Source organism: Chiroxiphia lanceolata, chromosome 18 (assembly GCF_009829145.1).
Source record: "Chiroxiphia lanceolata isolate bChiLan1 chromosome 18, bChiLan1.pri, whole genome shotgun sequence".
NCBI classification, from domain to species: domain Eukaryota; kingdom Metazoa; phylum Chordata; class Aves; order Passeriformes; family Pipridae; genus Chiroxiphia; species Chiroxiphia lanceolata.
In genome coordinates, this window is record NC_045654.1 from 13,946,209 (window position 1) to 13,968,768 (window position 22,560).

General features: G+C 43.1%; 1 protein-coding gene and 1 long non-coding RNA gene across 9 annotated transcripts in view; one reads left to right on the forward strand and one right to left on the reverse strand.

Moving 5' to 3' along the window:
• ZDHHC8 (zinc finger DHHC-type palmitoyltransferase 8) overlaps nt 1–22,560 on the reverse strand; it is a 120,895-nt gene that overhangs the window by 92,492 nt on the left and 5,843 nt on the right. For 5 of the 8 annotated variants that reach the window (XR_004360179.1, XR_004360180.1, XR_004360182.1 and 2 more), the window contains exon 1: nt 22,202–22,407. The exons of 1 other annotated variant lie outside the window; for it this stretch is intronic. Coding sequence is in view for 1 of the 7 variants with exons in the window: in XM_032705948.1 (XP_032561839.1) it covers nt 22,202–22,305 (104 nt within the window). In the remaining 6 variants the exon portion in view is untranslated. Of the gene's footprint in view, nt 1–8,079; nt 8,164–22,201; nt 22,408–22,560 lie in introns of those variants that run through there. 2 more of the 8 variants (XM_032705951.1, XM_032705952.1) reach the window with 2 other exon arrangements.
• LOC116795873 lies at nt 9,826–17,251 on the forward strand. The gene is made up of 3 exons (XR_004360185.1): nt 9,826–10,111; nt 10,531–10,652; nt 17,199–17,251. It is a non-coding gene; the product is annotated as an uncharacterized LOC116795873 (long non-coding RNA).

Sequence of the window (22,560 nt, forward strand, 5' to 3'; positions counted from 1 at the left end):
ATCCTGTTGTGAATTATTACTTAATGAAGAAAAGCATAACTGGGGGCAGGGAGGGTCCAGCAGAGCTGAACTTTAAAACAACCCTGCACGTACAGAACCAACAGGGAAGGACAAGGACTCTGACAGGAGGACCCATCTGCATGGCTGCATTTGTTTGAGAACGTAGAGAGTTTCTCAGAGAATCCTTTCCTAAGTGCAGAATACGTAGATTTTTTTCTTCCCCCTTTCCTCCTCTTCCCCTGTCAAAAGAGGTCAGAATAGCTTTTATTTGATGAGATGATTCAACACTTACTGGGCTTTTACATTTCAACAAATAAATTACGTGAGAGGGAGGAGGGCAAGCAATAAACATGAGAACTATTATAAGCCCTCCTGAAGTCAAGGCAATGCTTACTTTGGTACTGGAGATCATCTCAACATTGACCAAAACTAGTTATGCTTTTTTTGCTAAAGCAAAACCAGGTTTAAAGTTTATATGAAATTTACATTAAGAGCAAACTCCAGACATGCAGGAGTCGAACTGAAAAATCCCATGACTATTGCAAGGGTGGCTTGGAATCTTACAGAATATTGTGCTTCATTCTCAACGTTTGCTTCCCAAGAAAACAAAAGCAAATTTTGAAACCTTCAGTGTTGTCCCACAGTAGAACTATCCTTGCCTGAACTGTTCCTCTAGCTCGAGTTCAAACAATCAAAATCTGACCTCTATACCCATATTCCTACAGAGAAAAGAATGGGACACTACAAGAGCAAGAATGATTTAAAACTTGTGACTGTTTCACAACACACATTAATGTTCTTTTTCAATATCATAACATTTTTCAAATCAGTGTAATAATGTCAATTTTAAGCATCAACTTTGAGGGGCTGCTTAGAGCAATAATTATCTTCCAAAATAAACGGTCCAAACATTTCCTTCTGTCCCTGGGGGGTTCAGAGGCTGTGAGGAGCTGGCTGGTTGCTCACGCAGCCAGGAGACACGGAGGCGACAGCTGTCAATACCCACAGCTCCCTACTGCAAACCAACAAACAGCAGCACATACACCAGGCTAAATAGAAACCCATTTCATTTCTTTGCTTCCCAAGCTCTTTCTTGCAGCGGAATTAAGAAATTTTGATTATACTCTTCCAGACTGGAGTGGTAACCACTTTCCCAGCAGCAAGTCCTCCCATTCTACTCCTGTCCCCCCTTCCCACTGCTGCTGCCAACTCCAGTTTGACTCCTGCAGGGAGAAAGAACCTTTCTTGTCATTTTTAAAAACTAGAATTTCATGGAAACCAAAGTTTTACCAAAGTTTTAATCTGTTTAGCCTTCTCACGCACAATACATTTTTTTATTCTAAAAACCATTCTGAAGATTTTTAGAGAAAGGGGGGAATTACACTGAGACAAGAAATTATTTATCCTTATCTCACAGCCTGAGAGACAGTTTGACCTCTTTTTTTTTTTCCCCTAATCCTTAGCTAAAAGTACTAGGAGAAAAAAGGTATCTTAAATCTGTGCAGTAGGACTTTTAGGACACAATATCCTCCTTGTTTTATTGTGCCACAAAACCACGGTGATTACTCCTCTCCCCCTTTCCATCAGGACTGATTTATTTGGTGGGTGAATAGCATTGCCTGCAAGAATTTGAAATCCCAGTTATTTCTGTCTCAAATAGTTGCTATGCTTGTAATTATTTCAAAGAATAATAATTACTTTCATCCAATCTATTTGAAGTTATAAAAAAAAAAAAAAATCAGTTTTTGAACTCAAATCCATAAAACCACAATTATAAAGTCATAAAGGATTGCAAAAGAATCAAACTTGTGAAATATTAAACATCATGGGGAACGCAAGGAGGCCTAAGGTTTTGTTCTTAAAATATAAGACTTAAATTTATGATGCTGCTTACTGCTTAATACACCATACGAGCCCCTTTTTAGAAGTGAGAGATGGAACTATCCAGGATAGTCTCGCAGAAATGTGACCACAACAAACTGAAACCCATAATTCTATTTGTAAAAATAGGCTGTGTGCTAAGATTAATAGACTTTACTGTAATTCTTGGGGAAGCAAGCGTTTTTCCCAGTATTTCTGCATGCAGTAACATCTCGTACTTGCTCCGAGATCAGTTGGGATGATTTGACGATACGGGAAAAATGCACTGAAAAAACTCAGATCAATCCAAGGCAACTCAAATTGCTTACAATCTTTAAGTTTTTCCACTTGATAGATACAATATTGGATTTCTCACCTTCCTCAGCCTAATAATTGACTGAGGAAAAGAAAAACAGCCCCAAGCCCAGCACTTGTTTTTGCAACTCGACACTGAAAGTTCACATTCACCATCATATTTTTAAAATATATTGAAGTGACAACACTGGTGTAAGAGCAAGCGCTCAGAACACTGGGACTGCTGGAATAAAACTGTCCATGAATCTTTAAAGTCACTTGCATGTAACAAGAGGGCCAAATTTAATCTCTTTATTGCCTGTGTTCCCTAAAGGGCTGCTGCCCTAAGCTCACTGAGCAGGTAACTGTGCCCTGTCACACGTGGCCTCAGGCCATATCTGCTGTGTGCCCTGCACATTCTGGACTCAATAGAGAATTGTTCTCCTGCTGGGATGTTCTGCTAGAATTAACTTCATATGAAGATTCTGCTCACATCAGCATTTATCATTTGAACACCCTAGGAGTTGTTACCATCTCTCCACCTTGCAGATAGGAACCCACAATGTTGTGTGCCCCCCAGAACCTGACTCTTCAGGGACCCTGACATTTGGCAGTCAGGGAAAGCTGCAGTGCAAACATAACATGAAGTTGGCAGCACTCAGAGCTGAAAGCCCCAGGATTACATTGCTCTTTCAAAAAACCAAGACTGCAGTTGCTGTGCATTGATCTGACAAGAGCTCACCCAGGTACTTTCCAGGTTCTCTGCCTTCCCCCCATCCCTTGCCTGGTTCCCTGACTCCCACCTTAGAAGCACTGAGAAGACACATGAAGTGTTTCTGCTCTCACTTCTGCTGGTTGCAAGCTCCAAAGCCTGGGCAAAGAGCCCCAGGTGAGCCGTGTCCTCCCTGCCCCACATCTCCAGCGTGCAGAGCTGCTCCTGGGGCCAGGGCACCCCTCCGAGGCAGCACCTCATGCTCTGGGAGAGTGAAGCATGAAGAGCCACCGGACACAAACCCCACTGCTCTGATAGAGATTTAAGAACTTAGCAAGTTTAGGAAGATCTTTGTGAGGACAGCAAAAGCCAAGCACAAAAGCGATCCTTTTGCCCCATTTCAAGTCCCTACGGTTTTGTCTGGCTGAACTTGGAAGATTCTGACAGGAAAAACATTTTTTTCTTAAAATCATTCTGTTTTAGCCTAAGCACACACAGAATCCCTCAGCGTCAAGCACATTTCTTCACCCAAATGGCTCATTTCACAGAATTAAAAATGAGGTCTTAGAATGGAAGTGTTGGGGATAATTACCATTAAGGTAGCTTGCCACTGCAACCTGTAATTTAAATTTCAAAATGGCGATTTCCATGCAGGGAGGCTAAGGGCATTGCTCCACGAAAACTTGATGCCAATATCAGTGGCAACTGCAGAGAGAGCAGGGACCTTCTTTGCTACTGGCTACACAGCAAACTGGACGAGGACAACCCATCTGGGTGGAAACCACCATCGCTGTGCCACAGTGACTGGTGCTGGCACAGTGGGAGTGAAGGGGCACCACAGGGGAGAGGGCTGGCACCTTTTGCAGAAGCAGCACAGGGTAAGTCACCTTCTGCCAGTCCTAAACAACGTAGTACATGGCACAAATAGTGGCTTCCTACAGCTTTAGTCATCTGATTCCAGCCAAGCTTGCTGCTCAAATAGGAGAACAAAGGGCAGAAAATTCAAGTGTCCCTTGCAGCTGCCGTGGCTCTGAGGCCCAGAGGCCCAGCTGGAGCTCTGTGTCTGCTCCCTGTGCCCTTGTGCCAGTCCCAGGTGCTGCAGCTTGAGGGAAGCAAGAGGAGCTGCTGTGCAGGGCACACGGGCACTTGGGGAAGTCCTACCCAGAGCAGAGAGTGAGGAGACAAGGGCTGCAAAAACTGCAAGTTCTTTGTTTTAATTAAACACATGCAAATCAATAAGCACTCTTCTAGATATACATGACAGTGGGTTAATTAAACCAGTTAGTTATTTTCTTTCCACAGCAATCAATGAAAACCATTTTCATTGATTAACCCAAGAGCATCCTGGCTCTTAAGATTTTAGTGTAAGACTGAAGCACTGAGCAAGTAGGCAGCATATAGGGGAGAAGAAACCCACGTCTTCAATCCAGTGAGAGCAATTATTTAATCTGAAGTTCTATTTGCTTCCCAAACAAGGCTCAGCTGAAAATAACTACAGGCCATAATATATTGGGGGTTTTTTTCCCAAAGAACGCTTGGCACAAGAGTTTATCAAGGCCAAGTACTCACTCCCTTTCACCACAAAGCAGATAAAAGAACAGACAAACTTCCAGCCAAGTAAATTGTACTTTTCATTAAGAACATGACTTTCTGAGGATGTGCCTTTTCAAATTTTCTAAGTAGACTATAAAAATCATGCAGTACACACCACTGATCGAAGGAGCTGCAAATTACAACCCTGAAATCCCCAGTCCTGGTCTCCATCCATACCAGCACCCACTTAAGAAGATTAGTTGTTCACACAGCTAGAGGAGTGACACTAGTAATCACTGTAGTGCAGCTTATCACTTAAAATTTCTTTGTTGTACTGCAGATGCAAGAACACGGGCTAAATATTAAAAAAAATATTAATTTCTTCTGTACATGTGCTGTTCAGTGATGGACCAGGTACATAAAAAAGCCATATTGTAACTAGGTCTCTTCTTTCAAATCAAACATCATGACAACTTCAGTCCTTTGCATTATTTGCTCCTTCAAGAACTCATAATTCTTTCAGTATGACACAAAGAAACACAAAGATTTCCAAATACCCCTTTGCACTACCTTAAATCAATGGAACTGCTTGTATACAGAAAGAACTGAAGTCACCAAATGATACATGAGAGTCACTTAATTTTTCTAATGTGTGTTAAAATAGCTAATGCAGGACAGGTTTTTTATATAGCTTGGCACATGTGTAAAAAACACTCAAGCCTAGGATCTGATTTTTTATTAGCCTCTTCTTTTGGACCTCTGACAGAGTCCACCTGTCTCTGGTCACTGTGGATCACATTTCACCCCAGAAACAAAACAGGAAGCAGCAGGACAGGCTTGTGCTCTTGCTGCCCAAGGACTTCAAAAGAAGGTCTCTCACGCCTCATTCCTGGGGAGTAAATCTCCCTGCCAACCCCCTGAGCACCCTTCTGAAATAGCCAGTGCCAAATGAAAGCCCAGAACAGCGACCAAAGCACTCAGATTCACGTTACCTCTCGCTCCTCCTCCCTCCTGTGCAGGTTTGTCCTACCAGCCAGCAAAAATAACTGCTGTGAGGAACAGCACTGTTAGCTCATTGATGAAATAAATTACACAGATTAAATACCAGCGGCTCACAGTCACTTTTCAAAAAAAACCCATTCATTTGTGCCTCACCTGCTGAAGCAAAACCTGCTCAGGTGACTAGCAGGGGCAGTCCAGTGCAGCCCAGAGTGAGACAACAGCCTCGTGCCCTGCCAGGTGCTCAGGGAAGGGCAGCAGCCTGAGGTGGAACTCGGTACACACGGATCACGTTTGGCTGCCTCAGGAAGCTGCGATTTCTGCTGCTGACAGAGCAGGTTTAAGGTGCCTGTGAGTCATCCCTGAGCAACACCATCCTGCCTTTCAGCAGGTGCTGCAGGTGCCAGCCAGGGCTGTGCCCCCAGGGAGCTGCTGCTCCCTCAGCTATTCCCGCATGGAAAAGGGGAAGGAAGGAGCGTGGCGAGGAACACAAGCACTCTGCACAGCTGGGCACTGGCAAACCCCAACCCCACAGTGGGCTATCAGAGCCAGGTAGCAGGCACACACAAGGACATTCCCTCCCAAAGCCCCCAGACTGCTTAAGCAATCTTCAGTCTGTTAATAAAGAACGGGAATGTTCTTCGAAAGCACAAGATGAGTTTGCTCCAGTAGAATTTTTATGCTTTGCTAACGAGTTATTGAATGAGCCAACTAGACTCACTCACTACATCCAATTTGGGCTTCAAATATTCAATATATTCCTGGCAACAACTCTGCTATGTACTGAAGGAGCTACTACTCCAGCAGATATTAGTTCCAGTTGTAATTTAAAAAAGTAGTTCATTAAAATGCTGTCATGGTATCATAACAATGTTTTTAAAAATCTGTAAATCATTTAAATGCCTAAATTCTGTTGAAGTTCAGAAAGATTTAACTACTGCCCCTACTAAGCAGGGCTGGCCAAAACACTGACAGAAAAGCTATACTCCAAATCAATTCTCTTCTCCAGTCAGCCTCAGCACAGTAAAGAGCAGCTTATACCTCACTTAAATGTGCTCCAGGCACTCACAGCAGAATTATAACTTCAGTTCAACATAAAGAACAATATTTTCATATACTTGCGTTTCTTGCATCTAATCATTATCCGATTTCAAAGTTTGACCTGGAATTCATGCTCCACAGGTAGAGAGCAAATTAAAATGGCTTCCCATGAAGTTCAAGGTTAAATACAGACGACCTAATGTAATTGGTGCTGTTCACAACACAGGTGTTGCTAAGTCTGACTACTGCAGACGCAAATGAAGCTGCAGTAACGAGGATCACCGTGTCATATGCTGAGGAACAATTGCTGCTCAAACTTAGCTCAGGTGGCATTAAATAGGTAGTTTCTCATGGCATGAACTATTACTGCAAGCCAGAGTCTTGCATACATATTTAGCATCAGCTTTTTCTATCCAACCACGAGGCACTGAAATCTTAGAGAGGAGCCTCAGCTCGTTAGACTATGCTATAAACATACTTCCAGTAGTCTGGATACTGTACCAAAATAAACAGAGGCATTAAAAGCAGTTCTCCAGTATTTTTAAAGGGGCCCAGGAAGGACAGTCTATTTAGTTACACGCTATGTGTTACTGTTTGGTGTTATTTCTAGATTAGGAAAAAAAAAGTAGTAGACCTGGGCGAGTACTAAAAGATGGACAAGCCGCCTCTGTTGTGGCAGGGCAAAACACACTGCTGTCACACCTACCAAGTTTAATGCATAACAGTGTCATCTCTTGACAGGTGTAGTATGAGCAAAGGCAATTATGATGGAGTGCTTCAGGATAGGAAGAGAAGAACTGTGAACTAGGCTGAAGCTTTAGTATTTCTGCTCTGGAAACTTCATTTTTCACAGTGCTTTGACCTAGTCACTTTTCCTGGCACTGACAGATGATTATTCCTCCTTGTCACTTCCTGGATACTTTCCAATAACAGGGTACAGCCATCAAAGTTACCCAAACACATCCCTGCTAAATGTTTCACATTTTGTCCTTCTACTAAGTGGGTGTTTAGTGTGTGCAGCCTCCATATCTTCAAACCTTTTCTTGTCCTCAGGGCAGAGGCAGCAATTCTCTGGAAGGTTTCCACTAAAAATCTCAGCCCCGTAACCAAAACCAAAACCAGCATTCAACAGGAGTTAAAACTAAACCCGTCAGGTTTTCTGAGAGGTCAGCAGGAGCACAAGGTGTTCAGGCCGCGGGTCAGCAGCAGTGCCGTGATGTCTGAGGGTACACAGGGCACCTGCCAGCCCCTGTGGGGGCACGTCTGTGCAGCCACAGCCTTCCACCAGTGACCCCCCTGCACCAGCAGCTCACAGAACATGAGAGCTGACGTACTCTGTGCCCTGTGCTCGAATAAAACCCCCAGCTCGGCCTCTGACAACCCCAGGACCATGAGAGAGAAGCTGTGACGGAGTATGGAAACAGAGCACACGAGTCACAGCTGAAGGAGCCACGTTAGTGTGACTCACAGAATCACAACGGAAATTCTGAGGGATTTCACAAATCAGAGCGAGCCACTGCTGCACTCTGACATTAGATAATTCTCCTGAAAAGAGATTGTTAAGAGCTGCTAAAAACCAAGTAGACTGTATGCAGAAAAAAACCCCAAAATCCATTTGCCTCCCAACTTGTTTGACTGACCTTGTGGTGCAGCTGTGGGACGAAGGTCAAAGGGCTTTTTTTGGTCACAGCCTCCTTCTCCTGCATGTAAAGAATCACATAAATGTAGAAGTGCTGGAACACCTATGTAGAAATGTTTATTTTGGGGGGTTTTGGGTGCCCGTGCCCAGGCGCTGAGGGCTGCCGGGGCTCTGTGAGGCCGGCCCAGCCGAGCCCTCAGCCAGGCCGGGGCACCTCAGGGAAGGGCAAAACCTGCACGGAGTGAGGGGGAAAGTGTGAGAAATGTCCCTGAGAGCAGCTGGGGCTGAGCAGGGGGAGGCTGAGGCGGCTTCCCCTGCAGCCATCACAGGGCAGACCCAGGGAGGAGCAGGGGGACATTTCCTGAGGGAACGTGGCCGGTGAGAGGAGCCCGTGTGGAGCACGTCTCCTGAGGGAACTGCAGCCCCTGGAGAGCCCACGCTGGAGACACCGTGTGAGGGGGAAGGAGCAGCGGAGAGGGCCTGTCATGGAAAAAAAAAAAAGTATGGGGGAAAAGGCATTTAGGTTTTATCTTTGTTCTTCACCATCCAAATGTATTTTAATTGGCAACAAATTAATTTTCCCCGAATTGAGTCTGTTTGTCCATGACTGATGGGAACTGGTAAGCGATGTCCCTGTCTTTATCTCAACCCATGAGGTTTTTCATCCTATTTTCTGCTGTCCTGTTGAGGGGAGGAGTGCCAGAGTGGCTGGGTGGGCATCCAGCCAACAGAGGTCACCTGGGAAGGGCAGGGCAGAGGGAGAGCTTTGAATGGGAATTCGCCCCGGCTGCTCCACGCTGGGCTGGGAGCAGCACCAAGTCCTCACACGGCACTGACACTGCTTTGTAGTGGTGGCTCCAGCACCTGGCACAGCCTCCCTGCACAGAGCATTTCCAAAATCTGAAGCTATAAACTGGCAACTCTATGGGAAACATTACAGCAGGAAACATAAGCAAGGGTACGTTTAAACTGCTGTCAACACGAGCTCTGATCTTTCACCCTGACGTTCGTTACCCTCATAGTCCTACACTGAAGGACTGGATGGAGGAGTTACAGTCTCACATAGAGCACTGAGGAAACAGCACTTAAAAAAAAAACAAAAAGGAAAAAATTATGCTTCAAAGCAAAAAGGAAGGAGAAAGATGATTTCATCAAAAATCAGCCAGCCAGATTTTATTAATCCTGACAGTACTTGCTGGATCTCCAGAGGACTACAGACTAGTGTACTTCTTTACATAATAGCTGCCAATCACCTCTTTAAGCCAGAAACACCAGACAGAAAGCACTCTTACAGTGAAAAAAATTAAAGAGGGAAAAAAATCTCAACTTGTTAGCTCTAAATTCAGCAAGATACTGGACTTAATGGAAATTCAGAGAAAGGAGATAAGAATTGAGGAGAAAACGTAAAAAGAAAAAAGGGCAAAACCCCAGCATTTGTTCTGAAGACTATTTCAAATTGCTGCTGACCATAAAATGAACAAAAGTAACAGAAAAAAAATATTGCCATATCTAAGTGCCATGTTCCTATGATAATATAAAACAGCATCATATGCTGCAATAAAATGTTTTAGCTGATCATTTCTTGTCTTTTTGGCACTCTGCTGACACACTTTTTAAAGTGTTAATTAAAAAAAGAATCAAATCAACACTACAAATTGGATAGATTTGTGCCCTACAAACAGTCTCTTCTGACCAGTAATTTGTGGAGCTGGGGCTCAGCCAACTTCCAATGAATCTGTGGAGAGTTTCCAGCAAACTGTCATCGCAGCAGGATGCAGTTCTTGAGAGGGTGATCATACATGGCAAGTGAAGCGACGCTGAACTGTCACCAAACAAGTCTGTTTCCTTGTGCCTGAATCTTCCTTTAAGGCTCACCCAAAAATGGAGATTGACAGTTTATAGCCAGAGATACATTTATACCATAATGCACCCAAAATCCTGCCGTATCCTCATGGAAGCTTTCTGGATGATTGTCACATTGTGGGAGAACAACAGAGAACGCTGGACCAGCCCCAGCTCTAGAACACAAACAGGTTTTTTTATATTTATAAATCAAATAGGCCATGACAAGAGACCTGAACATGCAGTACTTTCCCCTTAGGGATTCTGACTTTTTCTTTCTATTTTCTTTAGTTCAAAATAAAGAATTTTATATTTCAAAGACATGAGAGCATTTTAAGTGTGCTTAGCACAGCACTCATCCTGTGTTTATTTTATGGATAATATTTATATGTTTAATTATATTTAATTAATATGTTTAATTAATATGTTTAATTAATATGTTTAATTAATATGTTTAATTAATATGTTTAATTATATGTTTAATTTATGGATATATTTTAGAAGGCTAATTCCAAGATTCAGTTAAATAAGCACAAAAAAAGCGCTAATCTGCATGTAGAACACTACTAATAATTTGGATATTCAGAGTAGATATATTGACTTTTGACAGGTTTCTGCTTTCTGAACATGGACCCAGTCAAGGCTACAAGAGTACAGAGTAAGAATCAGCAGTGACCCAGTCTAGGCCTCCCTTGATGTACCTTCCCTCCAACAGCCTTCAGAATATCACAGGTAACATCAGGGAAGTGATAGTGAAGTGTTTGTATATATAAAAAACCTTCTGTGTTACTGCCATGGAAATCAGAACATCCCTTCCCACACTGCAACTTCTTCCTTAGTTACATTTCCTCTGACTAAACGTTAAGATGGGAGGAAAACGAAAGAAACCCTTGCCTATGGCACAATAATTCACAACAGCACAATTTATACTCTCCTGTCTTTCCATCCTGCCCCCTACCACTTAAATGGGCACAGTGTCCCATTTGGCTAAGTGTCTTCTAAGAGATAATTCACTTTAAATCGCTGTTTTCTGAACTCAGAAAAAAAAAAAAGGCAAACAATACATTTTTAAGACTGTCACCCTAGAGAAGAAGCAGATTTAAGAGGACTGACTTTCAGAGAGAGAGCCCAGTATTTACTGAAATTTACAGAGTTCAACTTGAGAAGTGAGGAGTGAAGAGAAGCATCTGCAGACTAACAGCCACTGGAAAAGCTGATGGGAATGCGTTGTGTTGATGGGACTGAGAGGGCACAGGTACACAGCAACGTTGCATATTTTCCATTCTGAATCACTCTGCCAAATTAACTGTTAGGCTGCAGTCTTTCTGCCAGCTCTGCCCTTCGAGCAAAGTATCTGTCCCACTTAAGGCTTTAACCAAAATGATTCAGACATTTCCAAGAGGAAGCTGAAGAATGTTATTTTTTTTATTTTCTGTTGAAAAGCTCATCACTTCAGAGTTACAGAACAGGATCTTGTCCTTGGGCCACAGGCAGTCCTCTTTCAGAAGGGTAAGGCCCAGGACATGTGGATCATAAAGGCAGCTGAAGTAATACAATCAGCCAGGAGGACCAACAGCCCTCCAAGGGATTTAAACCAAGCAGGCGGCCACTTGGATACCCTGGAATAATCATTTTGCAGTGAGATTTTAATGGGCATGTCAGGAGATCAGATTCAGATTCTAGCTTTGGCTCCCATCTCAGTAATTCCCATGCAGCTCAGATTATTGAAGCAGGCATGGTAAGAAAGAGTGAGAAGGGAACTAAGGGGAGAGGTCTGAATGAGGTGCAGACTGTTTGATTAACTACTTGAATATAACCATAAACTCTTTTTTTAATTAAAAAAAAATCCCAAACAAAACAGACCACAACAAAATGCAGTATATCATTCCTTGCTCCGAAAAAATGCCTTCCAAAAGAAGGGGCCAAACTGGGACTAAAAGCAGAATGTATATTAAAACCTTAAGTTTTCTAACTGAGGAGTTGGCAGGACTCACATGCCCAGGGGAATCAATCCCTCCTCAGACATGCCAGCATCACACATGCAGAGCGTGCTGCTCTGGAGACACAGCACAACACACACAGTGGCAGAAGCAGCCCAACAGGAATGTATTTCTAGGGGAACCAGGAAAAAAACTGGCAAGAAGAGACACTTCTTTAATGATGCCAAGTTAATACTGCACTCAAAATAACCTTTTCTCATTTCCAAAGCAGATGAAGCAACAAAAATAAATAACGCCACTCAGAGATGCAAACAAAAGCACAAAGCATATTAATCACAAAAATGCAGGATCAGTGCCTCAATCCACTAAACAGGGCTCTCCTGTGCTCAGAAGAGGACCATGGAACTGGCAAACTGGAAGACATCTCTTTCCCTTTGGACCAGCTGCAACTCAGGTCACTGTTCTGGAGCAAATAAATTCACAGCCCAAGAGTACAGAACTTCTCAGTGGGGAAGAAGATGGAAACGTTGGTCAGCTTCTCTGGAGAGGATGCCAAGTGTGTGTGAGTCACAGCAAAGACAGTGGCCCACAGAGAGCACTTACAGTTTCAATACAGAAGAGTTGTTTCATCAACTCATAAAAGCCACTCCAGCTCAACAGATGGGATTAGATTTTGAATTGCACCTTGTAATGCCTCTATTCTGGCATTTTAGAAGGTAAACAGTGGATCAGCCTATGCTGTGTGTATTGGGCAAAAGGCCTTAACCACCTGAACAGACTGACCTGGAGGTCACCTGCCAAGAGAGAGGCAGAGAACAGCAAAAAAGCCAGTGTAAGAGGCAGGTAAGAGGCAGCCAAGTAGCCCAGGAAGTTCCAGAGTGACTGAAGACCAAACAGAGGAGTGAGAGAGGTGTTGTGTGAAGGGTTAGTGCTGAGTTCAGAGCTGTGGCACTCCTCGAGATGGAGAGTGGCTGTAAGCAGCTACTCAGGACACTCAGAACCCTTGGAGCTCTCCATTCCCTCCTGCTGTCAAGGGCCTCTGAAAGGTGAACCATGTACTTGGGTTATGCTCAGAATCAAGGGTCATGGCAGCAACAGCAGCTGAGAGGTTAGGGGTCAACACAAGTCCTGGGGCCAGATCCCACAGAGGAGAAATGAGAGGTGAAGAAAATGTGGGTCTGGAAACCTCTTCTCAGGAGCACTCTAAGCCCAGAATTCACAACTCCCCAACATCCACCACGGCAAGAATTAAAAAACACCCACCTAGATAGTAAATGGAGAGATGACAGTGGGCTCAGAAGAGCATATCTCTTATCAGAGATGAATTATAAATCAAACACAGCAGGCTAGAGAAGGAATCATTAATTTTTCAGTTCTCAAACCACAGATATCATGTTTAGCTCTATCCCACTAGCATTTGTAATACAATGCAAGAAAAATTACTTGGCAAAAGTAATTAGTCATTGTGGAATCACGTACAAATGAAAGTTTAAAGACTACAATGTTACCATTAAACTTTTCAAGAGAGACAAGGAAGCTTTAGTACATATAGCTCCACACTCGTACATTCATGCAGATTTAAGTGTCCTGTTATTTTATTCCTGTAATGTGAAATTTCTGTGGCAAATATTAATCCCCTTTGCTGCTGCAGATGCTACAACTTCTGTACATGAATTAGAAGTCGCCTCATTAGACTCAGTGGCTTAATATCTATTTGACTTGTACTATATGTCAGAAAGCAGCCATTTTATACACATCTTCCTATGGAATGAGCAAAACTTGGTCATTAAAAAAAAAAAAAATCCAGTGCCTGTTGATGGTTTTATTGTTTTTGCCACAGACTCGTTAGCCATTTACACAAGATGCAGTATGTGCTAAGCCAACCTACTTGTGCACTGATCAAGTTAAATACCTACTATGAAATGTCTCTTTAGAACTGCTTTACTACACAAGCCTGTACTTGGTTCTTTGCAGAGTAATTAGCATACTTTGTCCATTCAAGGAGAGACCCTTTGGAATAGGAACTGCTTGCACGTGGCCAGGTGATAAGGCAGGGGTTGCAGCAAAGTCTTCAAAGAGAAAAGCAAGATGTGAGACATGCATCAGACAATGGAGAAATGAGCTGATCATTTAAAACAAGACAAGAACCCAGAGTTACTGGTCAAAGTTACAGGTTTGACCACGAGGATGATCATACAGACATCCACAAGTACCTGTTCCCTCGTCATGCCTTGGAATGTTGGAGGAGAAGCCAAGTTAACAGTGTGGTTCCCCAGGGAAGTCTCCAGGCAGTGGCTCCTGAGCCCAATGCCAGATACAAACCCCCTGGAGGGAGAGCACACCCACCTCCCAACTGATGGTCCTGCTGGAGCCAGGAAACCACCCCAGCAAATGCTGGCTGCTGGGAAAACACAGGAGGTGGCTCAGCAGCTGCTGACAGCAGACAGGGGTTAACCACAGCATTATTAGATCACAACACATCTGGAGAGTCTGATTGCTGGGGCAAACATCCATCCTCAGAGAAAGCTAAACATGCAGAATGAGATCTTGCTCAGGATAAAGAACTGAAAGGGAGGTTATTCACAATGAAAATAATCCTAAATAACTTTTGAAACTGAGCTGGCTGAGAAGAGGGACTGGAAGTGTTTTTCCATAAGAAGATACCTGCCTCTCCTAGCTGACTGGGAGCAGAGTAGACAGAAAAGTTTTACGCTGAACTTTTCCACTTTGAAGCAGTTCTGTGATTGACCCAAGTTTAAATTAAAATTATGCTTGTTTATAGAAATGTCCAAGCTTTCCTTATTCCCAGCACTGTACTTAAATTGTGTTGATATTGATATTACATTGGATTATTTCCCTGAAGACATGAATAAGAGCTAATGTAAATGCCAATTTAGTTTTAAGAATCCTGAGAGAGTAAGGCTTTGTCTGACTTTATTTATGAAAGCCCTTATACATTTAAGCAGTCTCGAGCTTGCTTTGTTGGGCTTCCAACTTAAAAAATAATTTGCTCATTTAAGAATATTCTATGATTAGTTTAGTCTGAGTACCAGGGTTTTCTGGAGAGCAGACACTTCAAAGTGGCACATACAGACCTTATTTCCATGGGAATGACTGAGCAGTCTGCCTCTATGAACGTCTCCCTTCATCAGAAAATGACATCATTCTACATGTGGCTTGACAAAAATCTGTATTTCATGTATTCCCATCTTCATACTGCCTGCCTTGCTCTACAGAGCAACAAAGGGTATTTCCTAATGATGCACTTCATGTGACACTGAAGTACCCACCAAAACAGTGCAGGTGTGCACACAGACAGCTGCCTTGGGGTTTAGAGCTAAAATTCAAGGGGTACTTTTCCTGCACCTGGCTCCACTGTCCTTTGTTACTGGATGATCTCAACACACAGCAGCAGAGTACAGGTATTTCATAAGGATTCCACATTTGAAGTCCACAAATTCTGTGTTTACACTCTGACAAACAGAAAACCATGGTAACTACCGCAGTGTCTAAGTATGGGTTACCATAAAGTTTATTCCATAATATCCATGCTGAGAAAAACAAAGAATCAAGTACCCACTAGTGTTTATAACAGGTTTAGAGCTCAGAATTTTAGGCACTTTGGACAGCTTTTGAAGCAAGTCTAGCTAAATTGCATTAGTAATTGCATAAGAACAATCAGTGACTAATTAAATCCTCTTTCTGGATACAGATTACTGGCTGAAGATTTACGTAGTATACACTACACTGTGGTGTACTCATTTGAATTAATTACTGCAATCACCAAGCAAGGATCCCCAAAACCTCCACGGTAAAATAAGATGCAGGCTGAGTAGGTTTTTCCAGTGTATGGTATTTTTTGCAAAAGAATAATGCAGAATTCCCATTAAAAGCTGCAGCATCGCTGCCTCAGCCCCCACGCTCCTGCCTCTCCATGTCATCAGCTGCTCCCACTGACAAACGAGCAGCTCAGAGCAGCTCTGTACCAGTGCAGCCAAATTGAACATTACTCTGGCATTAGAGAGAAATAAGTCTTGTATCTACTGGCTCGAATCAAAGGACAGTAAATCACAGTTCCACTTTTGCTCTGGTGGCTTTTAGGATACTTCTCCCCCACACCAGTTTACATCTCCTTCGTGCTCTAAATTGCCTTGTACCACCTTTTGCTGAATTCCTGACATCTTCCAGTGCAAAGCTAAACAACACTCATGGTTTCCCTCTGTAGGCCTTGCAAAGTTTCCTTGTAGGTTATACTCTAAGTACAGTAAGCCCAGAAAACCTGTCCCAGGCCACCCTTCCCAGGTCTCACAGAGATCCCAACACCACAGGGTTCTACACCTCATTCTAGCTGAGAAGCAAGCAGCAGCAGAATAAGTTGTTTACACAACAATGTTATATGTATAATTAGCAATCACCCCAGGTAATGAACCTCAAAAATCAGATCTCCAAGGGCACCACATGTATCTGCCTCTCAAGTTTTGTGTTTTGAGCAGTAACATCCCTTAGTTTATACATTACTAACCAACCAACTGAGCTTGAACAATTTTGCAGAGATTGGTTCTATTTATAAGAGGATACACGTGTGGCATACTTGGACAAACATGGAGAGTATTTATATTAGCATCTTGAAAAGAACTTTTAACAGAAATAGAAAAATTGCTTGTATATTCATGTACAAAGGCTGAGGCCCACCCTGATCTAATTGAGACACTCTCTTTCCTATTTCCAGATGACCTTAATCTCTGTTTATTAGGTAAAATAGAAAGGAGGCTGCTCCTGGCATAAATCACACACTGACTACAGCTGTGGCCCATGTACAGGAATAACTTTCATTGCAGCAGCTCTTCTGCCTTTTTAAACCAGGATTTACAGTGAGCACTGAAACGCCCCTGCAGTGGCTGCACACAGAGAGCTCAACGCAGCCAGCCACTTGCTGCCACCACCAAAGCTGAGCCTCCTTCTCCCTTTCTCAAACTACAGGAAGAAAACATATTCCTGTTGATAATAAATATCAAGGGGTTTTTTCTAAAGGGATAACATTTAATAGCTTTCAGAAATGTCCTGTATTGCCAACCTGGCTGGTGCCCTTGGAAGCAAAGACCATAGAATCAACTAGTTAAAAGCAGTAAAACTGAGGTTTCTTCGAGCATAAAAAAAAAACCTCAGCAAACAAAAAAACTTTTCACACTTCAGTGAAATCTATTTTCCTGTTGAGACTGCCTGTCTTATGTTGCATGACAAGTTTGTCTAGATTCTATTTACAAAAATTATAGCAAGATGAAATTGCCACAGCTTAAAAGGACATTTCTTTGTCATAACAAAAGTAAATATTTTACAGAAGCTGATGGACGTGACAACTGAGATGACTCAGGTCAGCCGAGGAAGCGTCCCCTCTTCTGAATCCCAGGTAGAGTGGACAGGAAAAGCCTGCCATTAAAGATGCATTTAACATGGAAAATGTTAAGATATCGCAGGAGGCTAAGCTGCACTGCTTGAAATCAGTGTGTGCTTGTGAAGTCAGCCTTAAAGTTCATTTTAAATCACATTTTATCATTTGTTCTACTTGAAATCAGAACACTGAACTGGCAGAAGTGAACATCTGAACAGCTGGAACTGGAGTTTACAGAAGGCTTTAAAATACTTCAGGTAAGAAAAACATTTTGGATGCAAATCAAATTCATTAGAGCAAAGATAATCTTCTATTAGCTTGACCTTTGCTAGTGACTAAACAAACTCAAGTCAAAAAAGCAGATGATACCTTCCCTTTTTTGATCTGTGAGCATATGCAAGCCATGGGAGGAAAAGATCCAACAGATAGTTCAAGAACTCTAGGTACATATATAATTATATTTCCATTAACTACCATCCAGGATGGTAACTATAGTTTTGAACTTTAAAGTGCTGTTACATATTTATTTTAAGGCTGTTCCAGTGCAGGATCAGATAATTGCAGGAGCAGGGTAGTGCTTATGATTTAAGAGGTGCATTTATCTCAAGTGTATCTGAATTCATACACAGCTACAGAAATGCTGAGTCTTTCTAGTTCATAAAACACAGTAACATCACATACAAATGTGGGGAGAATACCAATTTTGCTGTAAACTGATTAATTGAAGCCAAGCTTTCCTTCCTGTTAAGGTAAGTCCCCCAGGCCTGCTCTAGAGCACAGTCTGCCAGCCATGGGAACAGCACAAGTACAGGTTATTTCTCTATTGCCTTTCCATCCCTACTGCAACTGCAGTTGCTCTTCTACACCAGTTTATCACTCCTCAGTCATTTCCTGCAGGTTATTGGTATCAAACTCCCTGTGGCACAGCCTGCATTAGAGTGCCAACTGCAGCTGTCTGTGGTGCACGCCTATGATTATCTCCCATTATGACTGTTAAGAACTAAGTTGAAGTCTCATTTTCAGTACTGACTGAATGAGTTTTCACCTTATTTATGCTTTCACTTCACCGAGAAAATTACCCATTTTATTATCCCATTTAAAGGAATAATATACAGCAGTGTTACTACCATTATATCAAAAAAGTAGTGGCACCGGGACCTTTGTCATGGGCTCCATGTTTCTACTGTACTTCAGAGATGCTGCATGCTGCAGAAATTAGTCTGAAAATGGGTATTTTATCAGAAACTTCTAGTCTGCAGTATTCAGGAAGAATGACAAGCTTTTTCTCCTTACTAAAATGAGCCACAGTTTTCCCTTAAAACCATATGCTTTTAGCTTGCTGTGTAATCTACAGCACTGCAGCTGCTGAACTAACCCCGGGGTTCTCAGCACTAACAACTACAGTAAGGAGCCAATTTAAACAGGTGAAGAGAACTATTAGCTCCAGAACAGCTACAGAACCATTTAGGTTGGAAAAGTCCTTTCAGATCATTGATTCCAACCGTTCACTGGGTGACATTTTGCTTACTGAGAATTAAGTTGCATTCTCTGCTAATACTGAAGTTACACAGCCTAAAATAAGGTGGCAAGTTCTTAAAACTCAGGGTCTTTGAATGATCCCCCTCAGGTTTCCATCACAGCCATTGGGAGTCCAAGGCAGACTCCACTGGAATAGGTTGTTATCTCTAACAAAAAGCCTGATGGGAAATACCAAGAAAAAAAGGTTTTGGTAGAAAAATTCATGTCTGCTGGAACTGACTCACTCTGGATTCTCGCAGTGTTAAGAAGAATTGGTTCTTCCTTCATTATGCCATTTGATTTGTTCATATAAGTAAATTAACCTAATCATTCTATATAACATTATTGATATGTTCCTTCATAATGCTTAGAGTTAATGCTTGTTTACTCTCTCACTGTGACAAATTAGACCACCTACTCAGACACTGTATTTATTACTGAAGGAACACACATGGAGTGCTAAAAGCCTGTGGTAATACAACTGCAATATTTAGTTGCCTTTCCAGGCAATAATCTTGATAGCTAAACAGTTTAGTTCCCCCTCATAAAACCAGAAGGAATATAACAGAGAATCCTAAATAGTTAGCTGAGGAAAAAGAATAAAGGAGAACATATAATGGAATTTTCCCAAAGCTTAACAGTAGCACTGATCAACACCACCATGAACTAATAGTGGACACTGTGTATCCCAGTCTTTATGTGCTGCTTTTTAGCAAAGGTGTTTGGACAAAAGCTAAAAATAAAGACCACACTGCAAAAAAGCAAACTCTGCCCTTCAAGTTCAAAGAGCTTTTCATTCAGCAGAAGACACTCATAACACGTGGCTTGAGCCCACAAACGTGTCTAGGGAGAAAGCCAAGTCAGGTCCTCTGTTTTCATACATTTATTCAGAAATGTTTCCAGTGCCCTAAAAAGATTTTTTTTTCTATTCAGTTAGTGGTTTAAAAATAGTTATTATTCCATTTTTCCACATATTTTAACCTCTGTTATTCCGTTTCACCACACTGAAGTTGCTCAAATCCCTGATATCTCACTGAGCTGATCTGCATCCAAAATTTGATATGAGTTCCATCCATCCTTGGTTTCACGTATTTATATACAGGTTACTTCATTTCAGACACAGCAGCCTTACAGATAATTAACACAAATAAGGAGGTAATAAACACACATGTAAATTTCCATTTGATTAAGTTCTTGTGCTCTGACAAGCAAGCATGGATTGTATCAAAAGCATTTTTAGGCCAGTGTTTCAACTGCTGCATTATCAGAGATTTATCCAACATCAAACAAGTTGTGCAAATCAACACACCTGAAAATTCAGATCTATCTCAGCCTTTAATAACATATGACAACAAAAAGATCAAGACACAAAACCCTGCCTGTGGAAAAAGATAAAAAATGGAAATGCTCAAGAAAAGGGGAAAAAACCCAGCACCACACAACAGACACTAATGTCATGAGTACTGCTTGCTGTGATGGCACAACATAGATAGATTTTACTAAAACTGCTCAGCATGAAAAACAATAATTCCATACAAATTCATCTGAGTATTTTTGAATGGACAGGACTTCAGATCCTGCCTGGCAACAGTTGCTCAATTATGTGTTACTTTTATTACACACAAGACTTGGCAGCAGCAGAGAACGTATGTCTGGGACAGTCCTCAAAAAATTTACTAACACTTCAAGATACACAGGCCAAGTTACAATATGGAGAGATCCTTAAAATAGTTCATTTTGCATGTAATTATTCACTGATAACAGAGGGAGCAGAGTGAAGTTTGAGATTCGGTGATGAATTAAAGCCAGTTGCCTCTTTCGTACAGTAACAAATTGTAAAATCAACATCTCTGTTGATGTCCTGCTGCCAAAAGGATGTTTCAACAACAACTGTGTTACCAGGAAAGTCTTACATCACTAAGCAATTTGTAGCTCCACACTGGAAGTATCATACGAAAACAAGCATCCAGCTTCCAAAACAGCCTCAGCACACATCCATTCCTCAGGCAGCAGGAAAACAAATGCCGGCATTAAGACCCCCTTTTCTTTTCGACTGTGCAACCATTTAATATTCCCCCACAGTGTTAACCAAGTTCATCACAAAAGCCAACTTCTGTCCTGTGTTTGCCTGCAAGCACCAAACTATAATTAGATGCCCAAATGATGAATGATAGGCAGATACTTGTACCAGTTCTTGAGGCTTGACCAGTTCTTGACACAGTATAATATCCTGAAAGGAGTCACCACTACTTCATATCAAATGCATTGAAAACAAGCAATGAGAAATAAAGGCACAGCAAGTCAAGAGCGTTACTCAGTGTCAAAATCTGTTCTGATTTAAGAAACTGTTAGACAAAACAACATCCACATTTATTCTGAAATCCTACATTGCGATTACCACACCAGCATTTTGAAACATCAAGAATCATATCACAGCCAAACCACGAAGGATAATGACATAGACACATAACTCCCACTCCTACAGAGCCTTCTGCTTCCAACAGCTTCACTGAGCTCGGTGAAAAAATAGCAACGGCAAAACAAGGAAAACAGAAATAACAAAACTTAAAAATAAATGAAACAATAAATCTCAATATGCAATAGCCGTCTTTCCACCTTCCCAACAGGCAGCTTGGTCCAGGCTCCTTTCAGAGCATCTCTCTGGAAACACTGACACCTCTGCAGAGAGGCTGCCGATACCCCCGCACAGGAAGGGTTTACGAGCGACAGAACTCCAGTGTATGGAAAGGGAGAGGAAACAGCCGAAGCACTACAGCACTCACATATTAATGGAACTACAGGAGAGCTGCGAGCCGACCGACAGAGCCCAATCCCGCATTTAAGGGAGAAGGCAATGAGAGAAGAGGAAACAGAAAGGGGGGGAAAAAAGTTTCCCCGTCTCTCCTTCAAGCAAATGTAAATTTGTTCATCAGATCCTCAGCCTTTCAGGAACAGTTACATAAAAATACGTAGAATGGGTAATGCCTAGAATAGGATTCCTTCCACTTGGAGAGGCTTTGCCGGATGAACCCTGAGACTGAGGGAGGAGGCCAGCGCTGCCTCCCGGAGCACAGAGACTCCGGCCGGCTGAGCCCCGGGCTGGGGCTGCACCTCCCCAGCCCGCCAGCCCTGCCCGCTCCGAGGGGCTGCTCCGAGGGGCTGCGGGGCTCCGGCAGCTCCGCCGCACACCGCCGGCAGGGCGGGAGCGGACGGGGTTCGTGTGCCATGAAATGGTGGATCTGCCCGTCAGGCACATTTCGCGACACGGAGCGATCGCGAGCCTCTGCAAAGCGCAGCCGGGCAGGGAGAGCGGGCGGCGGGCGGGGAGCGGGACCGGCAGCGGCGGGGCCCGGGGGGCTGTCAAGCCCCGCCGCCTCCCCCCGCCGGGCCGGGCGGCCCCAGCACGGCCCCCCCTCCGCCAGAGCCGTACTTACGTGAAAACAAAAAATAAAGTAGTCGAACCCACTAATAAGGCAGCTGCAGTGGAGACCGGGATGTATTTAGTAGGTTTAAACCTCTTTCCAGTGCTGCTGGGCATCCTGTAGCTTACACATCACTGTGTAAATCCAACCCGAGACGAGGGTGCCGGGAGGATGCGGGTCCCTCCGGCGCGGGGAGAGCGGGACCCGGGCGGCAGGGAGGGACGGGAGAGGGACGGGAGCAGCTGACCTCCAGCACAGGAAATCCCACCCACACCGCCCAGCCCACTCGGCTGATGTCAACCAGCCCCTTAAGGTAGCGCTGGGGGGAGACGGCGAGCGGGGCTGCGGGAGCTGCCGGGGCGGCCGAGCCG